General features: G+C 32.4%; 1 protein-coding gene across 17 annotated transcripts in view; it reads right to left on the bottom strand.

Moving 5' to 3' along the window:
* Positions 1-636: 636 nt before the first annotated feature.
* trdn (triadin) overlaps positions 637-21,500 on the bottom strand; it is a 58,520-nt gene continuing 37,656 nt past the window's right edge. For 8 of the 17 annotated variants that reach the window (XM_058755371.1, XM_058755370.1, XM_058755379.1 and 5 more), the window contains 23 exons: positions 20,626-20,727; positions 17,711-17,767; positions 15,815-15,910; positions 14,535-14,561; positions 13,259-13,285; positions 12,692-12,736; positions 12,567-12,611; positions 12,393-12,437; positions 11,702-11,758; positions 11,531-11,584; positions 11,364-11,411; positions 11,179-11,229; positions 11,037-11,084; positions 10,873-10,920; positions 10,667-10,714; positions 10,549-10,584; positions 10,425-10,472; positions 10,078-10,128; positions 9,365-9,403; positions 7,743-7,772; positions 6,951-6,980; positions 4,741-4,785; positions 637-4,008 (listed from right to left, as the gene is read on the bottom strand). In XM_058755371.1, the coding sequence (XP_058611354.1) occupies positions 3,839-4,008; positions 4,741-4,785; positions 6,951-6,980; positions 7,743-7,772; positions 9,365-9,403; positions 10,078-10,128; positions 10,425-10,472; positions 10,549-10,584; positions 10,667-10,714; positions 10,873-10,920; positions 11,037-11,084; positions 11,179-11,229; positions 11,364-11,411; positions 11,531-11,584; positions 11,702-11,758; positions 12,393-12,437; positions 12,567-12,611; positions 12,692-12,736; positions 13,259-13,285; positions 14,535-14,561; positions 15,815-15,910; positions 17,711-17,767; positions 20,626-20,727 (1,247 nt within the window). In that variant the 3' untranslated portion in view covers positions 637-3,838. Of the gene's footprint in view, positions 4,009-4,740; positions 4,786-6,672; positions 6,712-6,950; positions 6,981-7,742; positions 7,773-9,364; positions 9,404-10,077; positions 10,129-10,424; positions 10,473-10,548; positions 10,585-10,666; positions 10,715-10,872; positions 10,921-11,036; positions 11,085-11,178; positions 11,230-11,363; positions 11,412-11,530; positions 11,585-11,701; positions 11,759-12,392; positions 12,438-12,566; positions 12,612-12,691; positions 12,737-13,258; positions 13,286-14,534; positions 14,562-15,814; positions 15,911-17,710; positions 17,768-20,625; positions 20,728-21,500 lie in introns of all 17 variants that reach the window. The other 9 variants (XM_058755381.1, XM_058755382.1, XM_058755383.1 and 6 more) reach the window with 9 other exon arrangements.

Genomic DNA, 21,500 nt, shown 5'->3' with positions numbered 1-21,500 from the left:
TTACATTTTTAAGACTGAAAAAACAAGATCACATTAGCTAGCTGTGGTTATATCCACCAGTAACAGTATGCTGGGAAAACACGTTTGAATCAAAGTTTAGAAGGCCAAAGGTTACTAAATACACTGTGAACAAAAGCCATTTGAGCTAATATTTAGCAAGTAAACTAACGTAATTTAGTTTCCATTTGTTTGCTGACTGATTGATTGATTGATATTTTTTGTTTTATATGGAAAATATACAGGAATTTGTCAAAAACAGTGTTTAGAAAAAACAATACCTGAGAAGAAAAATTCACTTTTTGGCTTCTCAACTACTAATATTTTGTAATGGTTCTTTTGCTGTTTGTTTTTACTAAGAGCAATGACAGAGTTAGTAGAGCCAAAAGATATATATATAATTCCGTTTCATCAAACAAATGAAACTGGCTAAGACTTACTAACCCACCATCAAAAACACTGATGTTTCATTCCTAACAAAACCTTGAAAGACTGAATTATACAGACCGCTTTTTCTCTATCTTTTATTTATAATTGCTTTCACACATTTGGCTTTTGACACATATTATTTATGCAAATAAAATATTAATTTTTCACCCAAATGAATAAGTACATGAAAAAAAGAAATAGTCACAGACGAGTTTGCACAAAGCGATTACTTTATTACCAGAATTTTGCCCACTCCAAGATAAAATCTAACAAGAAGTGAATAAAAGAAAAAACAACAACACTAGTCAAAATTTTCTTTGGTTCTACTGACAGGTCTTATTCAACATTCATAAGAACATGACAGTTTGACATATTTAAAACTGCTAATTAGGTCTTTGTGATGTGATGACAAATTATGGCACAATCTGACATTAAACTTCTAAATCAAACCACAAAATCCCCGTTGTCTACTTTGTGAAAGAAAAACCGATCTGTTCTTTTATAAGCTAAACAAGCTTTAACAAGGGTGACAAGTTCTAGGTTTTTAATCTCACGCCATCAGTGCAAGTCTTATGAAAGAAAGATCATTTAGCAGCCTCAATTGAAATTCAGTGTTACAAGCTAATTTAGCACATCAGAAACAGACATTTTCAGTGTTCTCAGGGGTCATGCGAATAGCAAACAAAAAAAACCTGTAAGAACAACTTCTGTCACCTCTTCATTTAATATAACGTTTTAAGCCCTAAACATGAATTTTATACATCTATAGAGCGCAAAGCCTTCTGAGAATCAACAGTTGAGGTTCCACCTCGTAAACATTGCATTCTCGCTGTAAACTGACAGTGATTTTTCTCAAAGTCAGACAAACATTGTCTATTTTATGCATGTTTCAGACAGTGTCATTGATATTTGTATTGTTCATTCATATAGGAATATCCACAGTACAGATGACGTCCTCTCAGCTCTGTGCAGGAAGCTGCTTGTTGTAACTTCAAAGTGAGATTATTTCTCTGGCCTACTTCTCTGTTCAAAGTCAAGCCAATACAGCTAACTGTCTCACTATGTCCTGATTAAAGAGAAACAGCCTTCTGCTGCAGTCACTACAGTATAAACATTATACAGTCTTTCTATAACCATCTGTAGCCCGTATGCACAGCGGCACTTAAAATGCAGCCGGCTGTTCACTCTTGTTCTTGTCATTTTGAATTTTTTCCCCTGCAGTGGATTATGAGAATACATTCAAGGACATATAGGTCATTCTGATCCTCAAGTTACTGAAAATAAAGATCAGTGTGTTCTTGAATAAGACAAAGTATTTCTGGTTTAAATTGTCATACCCGCAATATTTGCACTGAACAGTGCAATATGTTACAGGAACAAGAAAGGACAGTGACCACAGATCACCATCTTGAAAATCACTGTTGGTCAAAGTAGAGTCAAATATTACACACGTACATCTGTTTTATTCTATGGCTGTATTTTACAGTAAATACACATAGTTTGATGACTGTCTAGGCCAGGGGTCTTCAACAGTGGGACTGGAAGGGGTCTGCCAATTAGTAAACAAAATCAAGATAAATATTTCATTGTCCCACTCACATTAAAATATTAAGCAAATTTAAAATAATGTACAAGAAAATGACTCTGTATATAAATAATGACTATAAATAATTTTTAAGAGCATTATATTACATCACCCTGCATCATATTTTCTGAATGAAATACGATACTTGTTTCTTACTAATTTTGGGGTGCTGATCAAAAATAGTGCCTGTTTGATTTAGCACTTTTTTTTTTTTTTTTTTTACAAAATATGATGAATTTCATAGAATGTTTGCTTTCAACAACCATTCCTAGGGTGAAGAAGTCTTTAAGTCTTGTAAAAATAAACTTAAAAACTGCCACAAAGACATGATTCCAGATTGCAGCTATTTATTAAATTCTCAGCCAGTTTTTTTTTACATCTATGAATGATTCTGAAGACATTATTTTATGCCTAATCTTGATTTCAAGTTTAGAATTATGGCCAGTGACAGAAGAAAATGCAAAAATGACCAGATGCTTTCAGCTACATCTATTGGTGCTTTACTACATCCAAACAGTGTCAGAAAAATACATATTTTGTGAGAAAAATCTTATTTATTATACTTTTTTTGTCATTTGACTGCTTTTGTTATTTTGATAAATACATTAAATCTGTAAAAACTGTACATGAAGGAAAATGAACTCAGCATCATCAAATTCAGTAATATTATGCCCTTTTTGCAAATCAGCACACTTCCAAGACACAGGGCTGTGTAATAATTACTTCATATGTATGATAAATACATTAACATGGTGCTATTTGTGTTATATTTTAGGCCAGGCCTCAAGTGGCAGCTATAATGCGTGTATCTGCAAACGGTTTGGTTTGAAAAAGGCTGAAGACCGCTGATCTAGGAAAACAGAGAAAACTATGGCACGGTGTATACTTTACACAAGTAGCACTATTACTACTTGAAAAATTTGATTTTACATATTCATACACTATTCAATTCACTACCATAAATCTAATAACCTCCAATAAGGGGTTTCAATTAACTAAAGAGATACTGAAGAAAAGTCTCAGTCAAGTCAAATCAAATGAAAGCCTTTCGTTATTTAGAGGCTGTAGGCTTTTGTGTGCCTTCATTTCTTAATGTCTCTTTCAATTCTATAAGCATGTAAGCTCTTTTCATTGGTTAAGATAGAAATCGGATTCGGTCCAAATGGCGTCCTCCTGTTTTCTAATGGCCATGCATACAAATGCAGAGAGATCGCAGACCCTGCTAGAACCCAGACACACTAGACATAATCTTATTAGCAGTGAGTCAAAGGAAATGGCCTGGGCCAAAAGATAAGGCCCTAAGTGAGTGTGTGCTGTTAAATTTCTTTCCGTAATGGGATCATATACTCTGACATAGAAAAATAAATATCTGAATATTTAGAGCAGCACTTAAATTATTTAACCAGTTTTAAATTTGCTTCACCACTGAGTAGTTTTATGTACAATAAGAAAAGAAAAAAACATCAGAATCTTCCCTGCAAAAAATGTAAACAGATGATTTAAGATCTCAAATAAATAAAAAACGTAAATCTACCCAGTAACACAATATTTCTTTGGAAGGTGTTTATGCATTAAATATATTTCAAAATGTACATTATAATTGATTTATATCTCTTTTTTGTCAAAATTGTGAAACTGGTCAGATTCAAAAATCACTTATGAAAGAATGGGGAGCGTCCATTGAGAAACCAGGGACCTCCACTCATTATTTGTTAAAGTTTCTGATGGTTTAGGAGGATGGCTCTTGAGAGCCCAGCAGCACTGTGTTTTTTACAGCAGTTCATAAGCAGTTGCACCTGCCAGGGCTGGACGGGGTCTGTCATCCAGTTACTGGCCAGCTGCGCGGGCTTTCTTCTGCAGTAATGCGGCCCTCTGCTCCATCATGGCTCTCATCATGGTGGGGTTAATAGCTGGACTTATAGCAGGGGACATGGGCCGCAGTGGATACTGGCTGGATTTTGAACTCATTAAAACACACTGGAAGTACGGTATCTTGCCTGTAGTACAAAGAATGAGTGACTACTCAGTTCTGAGGTAAAATAAAATAAAAGATAAAGCCTGATCAAATGAATACTTCTGAAAACACATTTATACATTTATTGTAATATCAAAAAAGACTTTAGTTTTCTAAAATAAATAAAAGTAAAATAAAATAAAAACTGATAAAATGAATAATTCTAAAAACATTTACTGTAACATCAAAAACAGTTTAGTTTTGTATAATTTGTATTATAATAAAAACGATTAATTATTATATAAAATATTTCTATATTTACACACACACACACTCTTAATAATAACTGAAAGCTAATGCGTCTCTATTTCTATAAAGTTTGAGGTTTGTACAGCAACAGGTTACATGCTGAAGATTTCTGTAGCCAAACAAACAAATGAACAGTTCTAAAAATACATTTATAGATTTATTGTAATATCAAAAATGTGTTTAGTTTAATTTTGATCCTGTATTTCATCATTTAAAACTATTCAATATTATATAGAAAGTATTTATTATTGTATTAAAATATGCCATATGACTAAATAAACAGATCACAAAATTTAAGTTCAAACAAACAAACAAACAAACAAACAAACAAACAGAAAATAGCAATATTGCACTGTAATGTAATGATGTACAGTGTCTACAATTCTGTTACAGAGGATTTCTGTAGCAAACTACTATAATGCAATGTACGGTGTTGGCAAGTTAAGCAGAATTAGATGAACTTTACCTGGCTTTTTGCCTTCTGTGACATTTTCCTCTGCTTTCAGGTCTTCTAATTGAAATAGAGAGAGTCATTTCAATATATGATATAAAGTGCTGCAGAAACAAATCTTTAAATGACCGAGCAAGGACTTTCAGTTTAGTAATATAACATTTAATTATCAGGGTTATTATGAGGTGACATGACAAAGCTCAGTTCTCAGAGGAACGACCTTTACATGCAACAGACCACGATATCTGCAAATACTCCACTGAGGCAGAGTCGAAGACTTGAATTTTAAAATAATGGCGACCTTCAAAAGTTACTTTAAATGGATGAAAACCAGACTTGCGAATAAAGTCACTTGAGACCTTGGCGGGATTTCATATCCTTAAACGTACAAGGAGAAACACATGTTTATGTTAAAGAAAACTTCTTGGTCAACTAGCATAAGAAATTGTCATCTGAAGAGTAAGTGGCACTAAAATAACACAAATGTTGCATCTGCAGGTGAACTGAGGGGATTGTCCTGATCAAAGCAATTTGCTGTCGCATGATGCATTACATGCAGAAGGAATCAGAAAATAGACATAAAAACTGGGAGTAAGTTCAGAGTGAACTGTGCCCAAAGACAACATGTCTGGTTGTTGGCCAGATTAACATATTTTCATAATCATCCATTTTTGTGCTATTTTCCAATGAAAATATCTTAACCCTTTTAAAGTCTAAGTCCTTTTAAATAAGTTTTTTGTTGTTGTTGTTGTTGTTGTTGAGTTGAGTATCATATTTGATACATCAGGCTTTCATGGTTCATCTACCATAATATAGGAGAATATGAAGGTCATATGAAGAGGGAAAAAGTGCTTCCATTTTATTCAGTGGCAAAAACTGAGCAAAAATGTGCAATTTGGTGCAGTTGCTGATATTTATGCAGCCAAAAACTAAGATGAAATTCTGATAGCTTGTAATGTAAAACAATGAGATCCGTCACTGTATCTCCCAAAAATTGTCTAAGACCATATTTAAATGCTTAGTTTATGATTAAAGCTTTGTTTGTGTGTGTGTGTGTGTTATTTTTAATGTAATTTTTTAATGCAATGCAATACAATGATCACTGAGAGATGAACAAATAAACATTCTTCATATTAGATACTGATATTTTAGAATGATTTTCTAAAAAATGATGTGTGGATAATCAAGTAAACCTACGCTGCTTCAATCAATTGATTATTCACCTTGAAATATTAACAATACAAAAGTGATTTTTATGTTTACTTCCTAAAAATCATTAAAGATTTCATAGCAAAAAGTCATGTGTGCCACAACATGACGGAAAGTTTTACCCAAAGGTCTTTTACTTGCTAAAAAAGTACAAAAAAAGTTTTGAACATGTTAATAATTTAGAGGCCATGGAATTTTGTGTATCAAATATGATACAGTAGGCTTTATAGGGTTAATGTTAAGCTAAAGTTAATGAGCTCTTACAGTACATAATGTTATTTTTTAAGTACATTTATCTTGTTTTAAGGATACTTACTTATTTCTACTGGAAAATAAGACAAACGTACTTATGTTTTGCACGGAATAGTGCCTTGTTAAATTAGACTGCAAGTGGTTTGTGAACAAGAACCAGGGTTTTCACTGAAACAACATGCACTAAAGTGGCACAACAGTTAGTAATCTGACCTTCAGTCTCTAACAAGTAAATGAAGCGATTTGTGTTGTTACAAAAAGTAGGCGGGCATTACAGTAGAATGTAGCATTAGCAGTAGCATTAGTGTATTAATAGCTGCATTTAATTTGCAATTTCACTAATGCTGTTTAAAAATAGTTTAATCTCTCTGGTTTAAGTGGGAACCTTGAATAGTAACAATGTGGTTCATATGATTTCCAGTGAATTATTGCGGCTCAGTTATTGAAACAGTGAAGTTAATACATCTGGTGAATAGGGAATTGTACCTCAGAGTCGCCTGGAAGTTTTTGAAGTTCTCCCAAGTTCTACAATATGCAGGTACGCATGATCACTATGAATGCTTAGCAATGCACTTCTAAATGTAGTCTGCAGATGTTTCAAACTGCTTACACAAATGCATGCATTTGATTATTGCTTATGACTTCTGAATGATTAGGTACGGCATTACTGTATATGAAGCAAACAGGCTACATTTAAACTCAAAAAGCAGCTTCACACCATACTCTTCCACACCTCATGGTTGTCAGAAAACATCTGAACTTACTTGCTGGTGCTGGTGTCTCAGCTGCTTTTTCTGAAGGCAGAAATTAGAGGACAGAATTGTGGTTAGCAAAGATCAACCTGAGAGCGATGGCAAAACAGGGGCTCTGCTCCAAAGATGTCTTGCTGTCTTATTAGGCAGCATTCTAACTGAAATAGAACCTCAGAAGTGACTGACATGAAACACTCTACATATGCAGAGCGGCACACAAATAGCACTCCACATGGAAGTGACTAATAAACTGATTCCTTCCAACAGAGTTTGCCTTTAACACATTGCTAAGCTAACAATGCAATACTTCTAAAAAGACAAAAATAAATACTGCATTTTTTTCAACACTTCTCTATATTAACTGAAATATATTTATAAACCACTTTTCCACTAAGCTTCATTCTGGGATTGCTTTATTAGTTTATATATTAGTTAACTGCGAAATCCAAATGGGTGGAAATTTTATATGCAATTCAAATTCATAAATCTTATATTTAGGCCTAAATATACACATATATATATATACAAATATAAAAATAAAAATAAACACTGGTTTTCAGTAAATATTTACTGACCCTTATGTTGTGGAATAAAGGAATACAATATAATAGAATAGAATATATAAATAAAATAAAATAATCAATTATTATTATATAATCATTAAAAATACTAAAAAAAAGTTCAACTCAGATGACATGAGGGTAAATAAATGATAGATTTTTCATTTTTGGATGACTTACCCCTTTAAAATGATGTTTAAATAGTCAACTAGTTTTTAAAACAGAGGTATTGACTGCTTCATACCTTTGGTTTCTTCTGCTGGAACAGGTTTTCCTGGAGGTGAAGGAAAATAGTGCTTGTCATATTTTCTTTCAGTCTCCCGTGATTTCACATTTACACAATAATATGTGAATCTGACACCTACAAAATTGTATCCTGCTAAGTCTTTTAATCAAGTTTAAAATCAGAGTTATTTCTATTCTTTAGGTGTCAGGAACACATGCTCAGTTATGTGATTACACGGTCATGGAGCAGAACACGAAAGGTGCACTTCCTGTTATAAAAATAGAGAAATTCTGACATGACTTCATCTGAAGTTATATAACTTGACAGATCCAATTTTCCTGTGCCAACTGAAGTCTAGCGAGATTTTATTATTTATTTATTTTTTTGCTTGATCCACATTACAATCATCCATGCAGTAAGTTGTTTGTATTTTTACAAAAACAAAGAAAACATGTACCAGTGTTCACGACACAAAGCATCCACTGGGAAATTGATATAAAACAATTCCTCAATATTTTGCCTTGCTTGTCTATTTCGTGCTGCGAGTTGTCAAGAATAAATTCAGAAACTTTATATCCAGCTTTAGGCTTGTTAGCGATGGAAATCAAAGATATTTTCTTTCTTTTTTGGGGGGATATTCAAAGAGACAGAGATGTCTATCAGGCTTTTTACAATGCACTGTTAAAACAATCATTAAAATTTACCCACAACTTCTTTAATAGCTTGTTTGGCTTTTGGTGTTGATGTGGCCTTTTTCTTGACTAATGATCAAACATAATCAAACATATTAGACTGATGTCACAGTATACATTAGAACACAGCATACAGTATATATTTTAAAGAGCACTATATTCAGTCACGCTCGTCGATTACACTAAACAGGAATAGCTAGCTCTTGCAGTATTTGATGTGTTAGCCTTTTGAAGATGTCAATGAACTAAAGAAGTTAAAAGCACATAAATACTGTATACTTGTTTTCTGTCAAGACGTCAATAAGTATTGCATGCAATAATTATACACAGTCCATTAGCAATCTAAAATGCAACAACCCTATCGCTCAAGATGGACAAAATCATTATTCAAATGTAGTTGTTGTTTGGAGGATTAATGATTGACAAATCCACTAGGACTGTCTTCAGCAGTTTATTATTACAAATTTGACAAATTTTAAGTTTACCCACTGAAACCTCTTTATAAAAACAGGAGATTCAAAAATTCAAACAATGTATTTTTAATGATATATTTTTATATCATATAAATTATATGTAATTTATGTAAATACATGTAAATATTTTCAAAACACATACTGTATGTGTGTGTATTTATATATGCATAATAAATACACATATTATGTAAACAAAACTTTTATTTTGGATGCGATTAATCACGATTAATCGTTTGACAGCACTAATTTTTAAACAATATAATATCTTTTTATTTTAGATTTATATATATATATATATATATATATATATATATATATATATATTGTTTTTATTTTTATTTATTTTTAATTTTTTAATGGTAAGTTCAGATAAGTTCAGATGTGTTTAATATTCAGTAGGGGGTTGTTCAAACCCCTATCCCTTAAATCTGAGCAATAGTAAAACTGTACAGTAAATTACAGTAAAATTACCTACCCTCTGCTTTGGGCTTCACTGCCTTTACAGCTTTCTCTTCTTACAATGTAGTGATCCCCCCAAAAAAGAGAGTAGAGTTATTTGATGAATTATGAACTAATCAAATACATTACAAGTAATATTTATCAATATCCATACTTTATATCTTTAATAAACAGTGTTTCATAAGACTGGATTTCATTTGATGTTTAGATGCAAATAGCTACACAAAATGGCATGTGGAGATAAGCATACAACAACAAATCATTTTCAATTCACACATATCTAGAAGCTGTTGTAAGCAATCCAAATCCAATCCAAAAGTACAGTAGAGGAGCAATGTGGAATTCAACTAAAGGTATAACAAGTATAGCAGAAACCACTACATTTACTCTCAGCAAAACTCTGACCAACACTTTAAAAAAAAAAATAGCATGGCAGAACATTTTATGACATTGCCACGGGGTGGCTAACAGGCACTTGCCTATGGAAGCGAGACAAATATCATCCAGTGTGAAATATTTATAGCTCTTACCAATTTCTAAACACCCAGTTTAGGATACAGTTGAATCTATTTCTGTTATTAAAGGAACTAATACAAGAGAATAATACAAGGATTAAGACTTCTTCCTTCTTTTTATAACTTTAAGCTTTTGAGTATGAAAAGTTATACATTTAAGCTATAAATATATGTGTACTACTGTATGTACAGTATAAACTGTGCAGTAGGTTACCTTTATGTGAGGTTGTTGTTGTTACTTTTGCCTTCTTTGCTACTGCTGGCTCTAGTGAGAAAAAGATAAGAATAACATTTAAGATTCATGATTCCTGGATGTCAAACAACCAGATTGGTGGTACATGTTTTAAAGAATCAAAATAAAAGGAAATGAAAACAAATATCTCATCAGTTCTTGACAATTCTCTGATTATTTTTAATGAAGCATCTGTATCACTTTATTTCACAGGTAAACACAGGAGAATTTATGATGGAATAAAAAAATGAATGGATAAATGCATGAAATATAATATTACATTATGTGTATATAATATATTAGAAATAATATGCCACAATAAAATGTACCTTTCTTAGTAGAGGTAGGTTTTGCCTTTTCTTTAGTGATCACTCGCTCTGTAAAAGAAGAAATAATAAGATACTGCTCATTAATATAAAACTACTGCAAAGTCAGTTCCTGAACCATAATTACCTGTCCTTTTAGACCTCTCTTTCACAGCGATCAGCCCTAAATCATAAAAAAATGATTTATTTAGTAAGAAAATAGATCTAAAATTTAAATTTAGCCATCATTTTTCTATCATCCTTACCTTTCTTTGCCACTGAAGGTTTTACTTTGGCTTTAGTAACTGTGGGCTCTTGAACACACACCGTACAAATGTACAAAATGAAATATAAATGCACAAAAATCCACACATACAAAATATATAATAATATTGTTATAATAATGACAAACACTGAGTAAAGCATCTTCTCCAACATGATTAATGCCTTTTAATTTTAAATCGGATCTCACCCTTCTTCACAGGAGCTGCTTTGGCTTTTTCTTTTGGTGCAGCTGGTTCTGAAATTGGAGGTCAACGGTTATTACTTGCTTCAGGTCTGTTAACATAACTAGAAAAATATAATACATTCATAATCATACTACTGGAATGAACTCAAGACAAATGACTACTATACCTTTCTTTTTAGTGGCTTGTTTTGGCTTTGCCTTAGCAGCTTCTGGTTCTTAAGCAAAAGAAACACATTAGATTTATTTTAAAAAATGGTAAATTGCTGTCATATAGAATTAAATCTCAAATATATTATATACAATAAACACCTTTCAGTACAGTAGGAGCTTGATGAGTTGTTAAAATCGGAACTTCTGATTCTGAAAAACACAATGAAAACTGTGGTGTTAAAAACACTTGTGATGTATTAATTTTGCATTGATAGCCACATAATTGAATTAGTCATAACAGATGTAAATGATCTGTATAAATGCATTAAAATAGTTTTGAATACCTGGAATAGCCGATGGTGGTAATGGGCTACTTGTAACTATATGATGCACTGTAAGATAAAAGATTAAAATACATTTCAGGGAATTAAAGAACATTTGAAGTATGTTTAAAGGTGTTTTATGTAAATTACATTGAGCTACAGTAATTGTAGGTGGCTGCATTACTCACCATACCAGCCAGGTGGCGCTGGGCAGTACACAGGTGTTGGTCGGCACATAGGAACTGTTTCACCAGGTTGTGAAAAGAAAGATTCAGAGTTACAACAGACTGACTGTAGATTGCGTGTTATTGTAATGCAATGTAATATTAAAAAGTCACAAGGCTATGAGTTGCACTCACGATCCTGTATCGGAGCTGGAGCAGCTGACACTTCCATGTCCTCTGAGGCTCGAGATTCTGTTATTAGGAGAAGGGAAAGCGCCACTTTCATATAGTTAGATCAAATGGAATTTCAAATTTGCCTTCAACAGTTGAGCCAAAAATGAAAAATCTGTCATCATTTACTCATTGATCAAAACCTGTATGATTTCTTTCTTCTGTAGAACACAAAAGAAGATGTTACGCAGGATGTTCACGCTGTTCTTTTTCCTAGGTCTATAATAAAAATCAATTGTATCCAGGGCCTGTCAGGCTCCAGAAATGACATGAAAGCATTATAACAGCATATGATTTGTGCCCAGTATCTGAAATCATATTGACATAAGTTGTTTGGCACTCAAAATCTATCTCTCCATGGTAGTTTGAATTTGTGTGATTTGAATATGTGCATATGGACTTGGATCTTTGGATTTGGAATATCACTCACAACTTATATGGACCACTTTTATGGTGCCTTTTTTTTTGTTGTTGTCATTTTTAGAGCTTGACAGTCCCTTGTTGCCATTCATGTACATTATGTGGAACATTCAGCAAAGTATCTTCTTTGAAGAAAGAAAGTCACATGGGGGTGAATACATGATGACAGAACTTTTATTTATGGATGAACTATCCCTTTAAAGAAGTAAAGTATGATCAGATCATGTGGATTTACTTCTCGTTTTGGGTATGTTGACAGCTGCTGCCTTTGCTTTTGGATCTGTGAAGCAGAGAGCAAATTTGATTCTGCAATATTCATTGCTATGAATATAAAAATCATTTGAAACAAGTCTTTCAGGGTATGATGATATAAAAATGCAGGCACACATTGTGCTTGTTCCTTTTTTACCTTTCTTTGCTTTCTCTAGTCTTGTTCTTATTGGAGCCTCTTTTTCTGATGAGCAAGTGTTAGTGAGGAGGCAAAATTAAAAAAAGTAAAAAACAATAATTCTGATGTAAAGAGGGCTACCGCACCTTTTCTTTGTTTAAGCAGGGGTTCCCTTCTCTTAGTCTCTGCTTCTGGAAAATGAAAACATATTAAACAATATACAATTAGCTTTCAGATCAAAACATGCATGATTATCTTCAGATTTGCTCAGTTGAAAATTAATTTTCAAACTTTGCCTCTTTACAGTGTTTGCTGGCGTAATGAGAACATTGTGTCAAAATGCACCATAAAGGACATTTACTTGGAAATATATATTATTAATTTTTATTAACTGTGGAAATAAACAAATAAATAATTTACAAATAATAAATTAATTTCCCAAAGTGAATAGTTGGAATGAAATGTCCTATAATGCTGTTGGATCACAATGATCTGTTTTTTATTTATTTATTTTTTAACATTGCATTATTAATTAGAGTTATTTAACCATCCTTTAAAGCCCTTAAATAAGCTTTATCAATAGATTAGTCTACTGCTTCTAGTTTTGCACAGGCTTGTTGAGCTGTACTGCTAAAGCAAGCAGTTTTCTGTAGAAATCGGCAGTCGCATTGAGCTAAACCAGCTTTAATCAAACAAAACAATGCATCACATACTCTTGTGCTCAAGGGTGACTCTTTTAGCTGTGAAATGAAAAACATTAACAAAGACATGAATCAGACCAAACTGCTTTGTTTAGAGAGAGCTGAAAACTGTCTGCAGCAACAGGTCACTTCATGATGACTAGAGTATACTGTGTAGGCCTACTGATGATGAAAAAAAAAAGTCTTTGCCAGATCTATCAGTAGTCATGATGTTGCAGTATATTAGATTTCTCTACAAATTAGCACATTCGAGCAGAAATACTCCTAATGTTCTAAAGTATTCCTAAGGGTTGGGGATTTGTTAAAAAGAAGAAAAAATAAAATAAAATAAATTAGGTAGATTAACAGATATGCACTAGGGGGCACTATTGTGTTTGTCAAAGCTATTTGAAGTGAGAGAAAAAAAAAGCAGCTATTTTACTGATTTAAGATCCTCAGTGATGTCCTCTAAAACAGATAACTGTATTATTATAGGACAAAGATGAGATCATATACTTTTCATTCATTTGAAAAGCTTTTAAAATACAGACTAGTAGACTATATTCTATATAAAATAGGCTACAAGTTACTTTTTATTAACTTATGGTCATATAAAAATCTGTGGTTTCATGCCTACAATTAAATAATGTCTAAATATGTGACCCTGGACCACAAAACCAGTCTTAAGTGTCAATTTTTCGAAATTGAGATTTATACACCATCTGAAAGCTGAATAAATAAGCTTTGTTAGGATCGGACAATGCTTAGTCGAGATACAACTATTTGTAAATCTGGAATCTGAGGGTGCAAAAAAATCAGAATATTGAGAAAATCACCTTTAAAGTTGTCCAAATGAAGTTCTTAGCAATGCATATTACTAATCAAAAATTAAGTTTTGATATATTTACGGTAAGACATTTACAAAATATCTTCATGGAACATGATCTTTACTTAATATCCTAATGATTTTTGGCATACAATAAAAATGGATAATTTTGACCCATACAATGTATTTTTGGCTATTGCTACAAATATACCCCAGCGACTTAAGACTGGTTTTGTGGTCCAGGGTCACATATGTGGTTTTTTAATGGAAAAGCTATTTTACTTTTATTTTTTTTTAAATACTATATTTGCATGCCCAAGCATAATCCATGATACTCAAAACCCCAAAAACCCCCCCCCAAAAAAACATACTTAAAGTATTTTTAAAAGTATATATTATTAGCTTCTTGTAATTAAGCAATAAATAAATAATAATAATTATTATTATTATCTGCAATACAAGTCTTTTATTGAATAAACACACCTCTTTTCTTTGCTTTATCTGGTTCAGCTGGAAGAAAAAAAGAGAAAAAGGACAATGAGTGACAATGAACGTAGCACTTTAATATGTTATTCCACTAGATGGCGACTATGAGTACACATTTGTCTGCACAATATTAGAAATCTCTATACAACAATGCAAACCACCAAACATGGCTTTGCTGAGCTCATTAGTGGCCAAAGTTTTGTCTAGCAATTTCAGACATGGTTAGGGAGAGAAACAAAATTGACTCTTGAAGCACAGCTTATTCTTGATATGCTGTTCTGTAAGCACAACCAAATTAAATTGTACAATGAATAGTATTTAGTAAAAATCAGAATGATATGAGTTTATAGTAAGGAGTACGGATCAGTAAGAGAGCAAATATGTGACCCTGGACAAAAAAAACAGTCTTAAGTCGCTGGGGTATATTTGTAGCAATAGCCAAAAATACATTGTATGGGTCAAAATTATCAATTTTTCTTTTATGCCAAAAATCATTAGGATATTAAGTAAAGATCATGTTCCATGAAGATATTTTGTAAATTTCTTACCGTAAATGTACAAAAACTTCATTTTTGATTAGTAATATGCATTGCATATCACCCCCAGATTCCAGATTTTCAAATAGTTTTATCTCGGGCAAATAATGTCCGATCCTAACAAACCATACATCAATGGAAAGCTTATTTATTCAGCTTTCAGATGATGTATAAATCTCAATTTCGAAAAATTGACAGTTAAGACAGTTTTGTGGTCCAGGGTCACATATATCTTCTGTATCTGCTGATACAGAAATTACCCATGTGGTCCATAATTCATGCTGAATGCACAATTTACAATCATTTCTCTTTCTCTCTCTCTCTCTCTCTCTCTCTCTCTGTGTGTGTGTGTTTGTGCATGCATATATTGTCTTCATAAATTTATAGTACATACACCTCTTCAGTCACTTCTATACCACTGATGCAAATCCGTTTTTAGGTACACATCATTCACCAATCCATGATTATATTTTTAGCATGCAGTTTATTGCATGTGCAAAATACAAAATACCTCTTGGTCAGTTGTTTTTGCATGAAAAACTCATAATATTTGTTAGAATAGAATCCACAAAGATACCGGCATGTCTCTGACTAGATCTATGATTTATCCATGAGACATGGCCAGTGTGATTTCCTATAAATTGGCTCTGTTATGCAGAAAACTGAAAATATGCCCAGGCACTTTTATTATATTTTAAAACAACATGCATGATATTGACCTTGCAAGTCAATACCAAATACCTTTTTCTTCCTTTTGTTTAGTGTCTTGGGCTTTTTGAGGCTCTTTATGTACTACTGAATGCATACAAGGACAGGTAGAGGGCTCTTTTTGTTTGTCTAGATACAAACAAATGCAAAATAGTGAGTGTCGTTACAGTGATTCATTTCATTTCATTCAAACATTGGTTCTGACGTTATGTGTTTTTTGCTGGCACACTCAGACTTACTTGTCAACACCACAATCAAATCAATTGCAAAAAATCTATTACGATGTACATGAACAAAAAATGATGAAAGTGTTCAAGAAAGACACAGACTAATGAGAGATGTATTAGATTAGCCTTGTTTAAATCAACACAGGATGATGAAGATCGCATTGGCAGCCAAACACGGAGATAAATGTCTTCTGCAGCTTAATATATTGATGTCATTATCTTTAAAACCCATAATGTGCTAATGACATCAGAGGCCAATGCCAGATTTTACGTCCATAAATCAAAATGTTATTACCAAAATTAATTTTTAAAGTGGTGGTAGTAAATCACAGGATACAAATATGACACCTTCATTATAAGTTTGGATAGCATAAATTTGTCAGAATTAATGTGACAATTTTTGATTAAATGCCACCCCATCAGTAAAGAGACTGGATTAATATTGTAACAAGAAGGAAGTCAGCTAAAAATAAAAACAGGTTGACAACCTCGCCAACAAACGGAGATTAACAATAATGACATATCTGAGGATTCTGGCTGAGAAGCAGGGAAAGCGGTAGTTTTTAGTGGCTGCAAGAATTCCAAGAAGTCTCTTTGAATAATAATTATATTGAAATTCAAAAAGCCGGTTTTGATTGTGTTGCTTACATGCTCGCGGCGAATTACAGGGAGGTGTCATTCAAAACGCCTTTAACCTAAAATGCTAATGCCATTTTTGATATCAGTCAACCCTGCAACCGAGTACACGATCTGTGTTATTAAAACAGCATGCATTCTTTCTTTCTTCCTCTGTTGACCTTTGGTGCAGAAGTTTATTAGCTAATAAAACACATTTACTCTTTTCTGATTAAGATCAGCAGGGCCATTGAAAGCTGTAAGATAGGATTATCACTATGACTTTGATTTGCCATTGAAACTCCATATATTGAATTTGTGCAGATTTCCGTATGAAATGACATCAGGATAAATTCACTAAACAGTTGTGCCGCTTTTGCGCAGTAAACCACAATCACAATCCAGTGTAACTAGACACTATCTGCATTGGTATAGCGCTGCTCAATGTGTATTTAAAGTCACTGTCGCTAATTTCTGAAGGAAATTAATAAAATAAAAAATAAAATAAAATAAAAATAAGCAACACTACACACACTATAATTGTGTACTGACACTCTTCTCTTTTTAAAAATACAATAAAAAAATTAAATAAAAGAAAAACTTAAATATAAAATAAAACGTTTCTCTATTTAGAGACAATAGCAGCACTTACACTGTAATTGTGTATGGTTCATTTTAAAATTAAATTAAATTAAATTAAATTTTCTCTATTTGGGGACAATAGTAGCACTTACACTGTAATTGTGTACTGACCTTTTAAATAAAAAAATAAAATAACAAAATAAAATAAAATTTTCTCTATTTGGGGACAAAAGTAGCACTTGCACTGCACTGTAATTGTGTACTGACCTATAAAATAAAAAAAATAAAAAATCTATTTGGGGACAATAGTAGCTCTTACACTGTAATTGTGTACTGACCTTTTCAATAAAAATAAAAATAAAATAAAATAAAATTTTCTCTATTTGGGGACTAAAGTAGCACTTACACTGTCATTGTGTACTGACCTTTTAAATAAAATAAAATAAAATAAAATAAAAAGTTACTCTATTTAGAAACAATAGCAGCACTGTAATTATGTACTGACCTTCTTTTTCAGCCTCTGCCACAGGTTTCTCTGCTTCTTTTTCTTTCACTTCCTCAGCTGCCGGTGTTTTAAGAAATAAAGCAAACAAAACAAAAGGTGAGTGTTACAGCCAAGAAAGAAAATAGAAAGACAAAAGACACAGACATGTACTTGCTTACACACACACACACACACACACAGAGAGACACATCCACACAATACCAACTTTGATGTTCAGATCTTTTTTGTACTTTGTTTGTACTTTCTGTGCAGACTGTTCAACCCCATGGGTCAAAATGGATCTCTTCAAGTCCCACATTTTTGCTCTCTCTCCCCTAACAACAGGATTTTTTTTCTCTCAGCAGGGATTTATTCTGTTGTGTGAAACATATCTAATGATGTTCTTGATAGAGGAATGACAGAGTATCTGCTGCTTGCCTGCAGGCAGGGCCGAGATACTCATTTTTCTGGCCTGCTCTCTGCAGTAAATGGAATGGGGTGATGTTATTGCTGTAATTTTCTGCGGAGCACAACATTTTAAAGAACTAAAGTACAAAGTAGTAAAGTCAAAAACAAGTCAAATCTATTTGAGCTAACCTTGTCAATAAAACAGATCAGCAGGACAAAACCCTGTGATATTTTTTGGAAATGAAACAGATGGAAAAAGACTCCCGTATATTCCTTGATGATGGAGCCAAAGCAAGCACACGCACTGCACTATGAACATTTTACAATCAGACTGTATTGCTGGTATTTATTTACTGAATAGTACTAAATTATACACTTTTAATACACTTTAATAAAATAAACACACGCACACACACACACACACACATATATATATATATATATATATGATAGGGTAAAAGCAAGCACACACACTGTATACTTCTACACTTTTTGTTAATACAATAAAACAATAAACTAAAATAAAAAATAATAAACTAAACTAAACTAAAAAAAAAAAATAATAATAATAATAATTGTTATTATGATATGGGCCAAAAGCAAGCATACACAGTGCAATGTATTTATTATCCTATTTATTTATTGAATAATTCTAAATGATCCACTTTTTGAAAATAAAATAAAATAAAATAAAATAAAATAAAATAAAATAAAATAAAATAAAATAAAATAAAATAAAATAAAATAAAATAAAATAAAATAAAATAAAATAAAATAAAATAAAATAAAAATAATAAAATAGAGATTGAATGCAAATCAATATGTTGCTGTAAAACCACTGTAGGTGAAAAAACAGACTCAACAAATTTAACTAGGAAAGTAAACTTGCTATGGTTTCTAAAGGTGCTCTTGAATCGACAGTATAATGAGATTTTCTCCTTTACCAAATGTATTTGAACCTCTCTGTATAAGTATCAGTTCTCTATGTATTCCTGTGGCATCATACGTATGTCACTGTGTTCCAGTGCTGTCTCTGCAGCCACAAGCACACCTCATTCTGCTGTTCCCAGACAGAAGCAGCAGCAGTCAGTCCTCTGAACTCACAGTCTGTGATACTGCTGTGTCATACATTGTCTCAGAGCGGGATTAGATTTCCATCTTGCAATACACACATGGCTTTATCCCCAATCTCCTCTCCAGATTTTAATCTGATACCCAGTAGGATCCTTTGCCCTCAGGAGGAATTCAGTAAAATTCTAGTTCAACACCATATCGATAAATCAAATAACAAGAATAATTGGAAAGGGAGGAATACATCTCACTGGAGGAAATCATATTATAGAGATCCTTGTGCTTTTTGTGCATTTATTTAATGTTCATTTTAAAATGGCCAAGGTTATACCTTTTTTTGCATTATATATATATATATATATATATATTCAATTTTAATAAATAAATAATGAATTTTAATAACTATTTAGATTGTTGAGGGGAAAAAAAAACATTTTAGTGCAATTGTACATAGGCCATAATATAAATACTATAAATATAATAAATAACAATAATATAATAAATATAAATAAATATAAAATAATTATTTTAATCAAATCTTTACAAATCTATATTTATTAAATAAATATTTATTAAATTAAAAACATTAAATATTAATTTCAAAAACTGTTCAAAACTGTTAAAAAAATACAAAATACAAAATTTCAGTGCATTTTTTAAACATTTGTATATTGGCCTATATATTAATTAAAATTACAATAAAATAATTATTTTAAATAGATAATTTAAAAATTGTTTTTTTTAATAAATAATGAAAAATAATAAATTAATTAATTAATTAACAAACAAACTATAATATATAGAAATTCTTAAATATTCAGTTCAGTAAATAAAGTTCAATAAATGGTCACGTTAACATAACAGTTTGTTAGGGGGTCAAAAGTTTAATTAATGATGTCAGACCCCTCATTGGGAGTATGTTTTTTGTGAGTTCATCTGCACAAATTCTCTCTCTCTTGAGTGTTACACACTCTGAAAAAAAAAAAAAAAGCTGGTACAAAATCTGTACTGTGGTGGTACCTTTACAAAAGGTACACCTTTGTACCCAAAAGGTAAATATTAATACCTAAAGTGTACCTAAATGGTACAAAAAACAAAAAAAACTAAAGTGTACCTGTGCAGCAGAGACCAGTGCAGAACACCAAAGTAACTAGACACACACCAACATCATCCTAATGCTGTGGAGTAGATGGAAAAATGAGCCATAAGGAAGTCTTTGGAGATCAAAGTTTGAGGCCTAAGGGTCTGCTCAACCCACACACACACACACACACACACACACACACACACAAACACATTCTTCTCCCGTCATCCACCATCAGGCTTGTTGTAGAATACAACTCCTCCACAGTCAATAGCCTTGGAGCTCATTAGTGTTGGCATAATTTTCTCGTTTGAATTCTGGTTCATTTTATATGCTTCATGCAAGCAAACTGTTGCTATGTTTGTTACTATACCTTTAGGGATCGGTTCTGGTTCTGGTGCTTTTTTGGCAGTTTCCACTTCCTCTGCACTTTCATCCTTTTGATCTTTCTCCTCTTCTTTCAGGGTTGTTATGTCTTTGAATAAAAAAGCAAACATATTTATAAGGCTCGCCGGATAGATCACAAGTATTCGTGATTTTGTTTCAGGGTCTTTACAACTTTAAGTAACCAGTAACAATTTATTTTCCTTTGACCTGTTATTCTTGAACTCTGCCAAGTGATTTTGGCAGAAGCTAAAATTTTCCCTTTGTTGGTGGCTAGATTGCATTAGTGTTTGACAAAGAGATATAATCAGTTTTAATTTACATACAGAACAATTTTTTTTTCAATTATTCTATTGAGACTGATCCTTCAGACTTCATTAGCAACATCAGCGGCGAGTTAGGAGCTGGTGGTTTAGCTTTGCGCAAAGTGAATTAGCAAGTCAGCTAAATTAAGTTAGCAAGGTAAAGTCAAGCTGCCCTATATTTAACTACCATTAGTAAAAAGCAAAATGTATAAGCAGTATACATCAAACTTACCAATAGCTTCATGTGCTGCTGCTACAAAGACAATGATTATGACCAATTTCTAACTTTTTACTCATTTTAGCCATAATAACCTATTTTGATCTTCTCTCATTTGCAAGTGCATTTCTATTTGGCTTTGTTTTTCTTGATCACCCAGAACTTTGATGCCCTTGAATGACCCCTTTGGAGACAAGTGTTTGGTGACAGCTGACTTGAAAGCAGTCTCTCATGGATTCTAACCGTTTCACTGGCAGCTGAGCAGCAACGCACCAGCTGCTGTTCTTTGATCCACCCAGCATGAATTAGACTTCAATCACAAACTCAAATGGGGTCCTTTCC

The sequence above is a fragment of the Onychostoma macrolepis genome, chromosome 20, assembly GCF_012432095.1.
Source record: "Onychostoma macrolepis isolate SWU-2019 chromosome 20, ASM1243209v1, whole genome shotgun sequence".
NCBI classification, from domain to species: Eukaryota; Metazoa; Chordata; class Actinopteri; order Cypriniformes; family Cyprinidae; genus Onychostoma; species Onychostoma macrolepis.
Note: the sequence above shows the minus strand (reverse complement) of the source record. Positions and strands in the feature narration are given on the sequence as shown.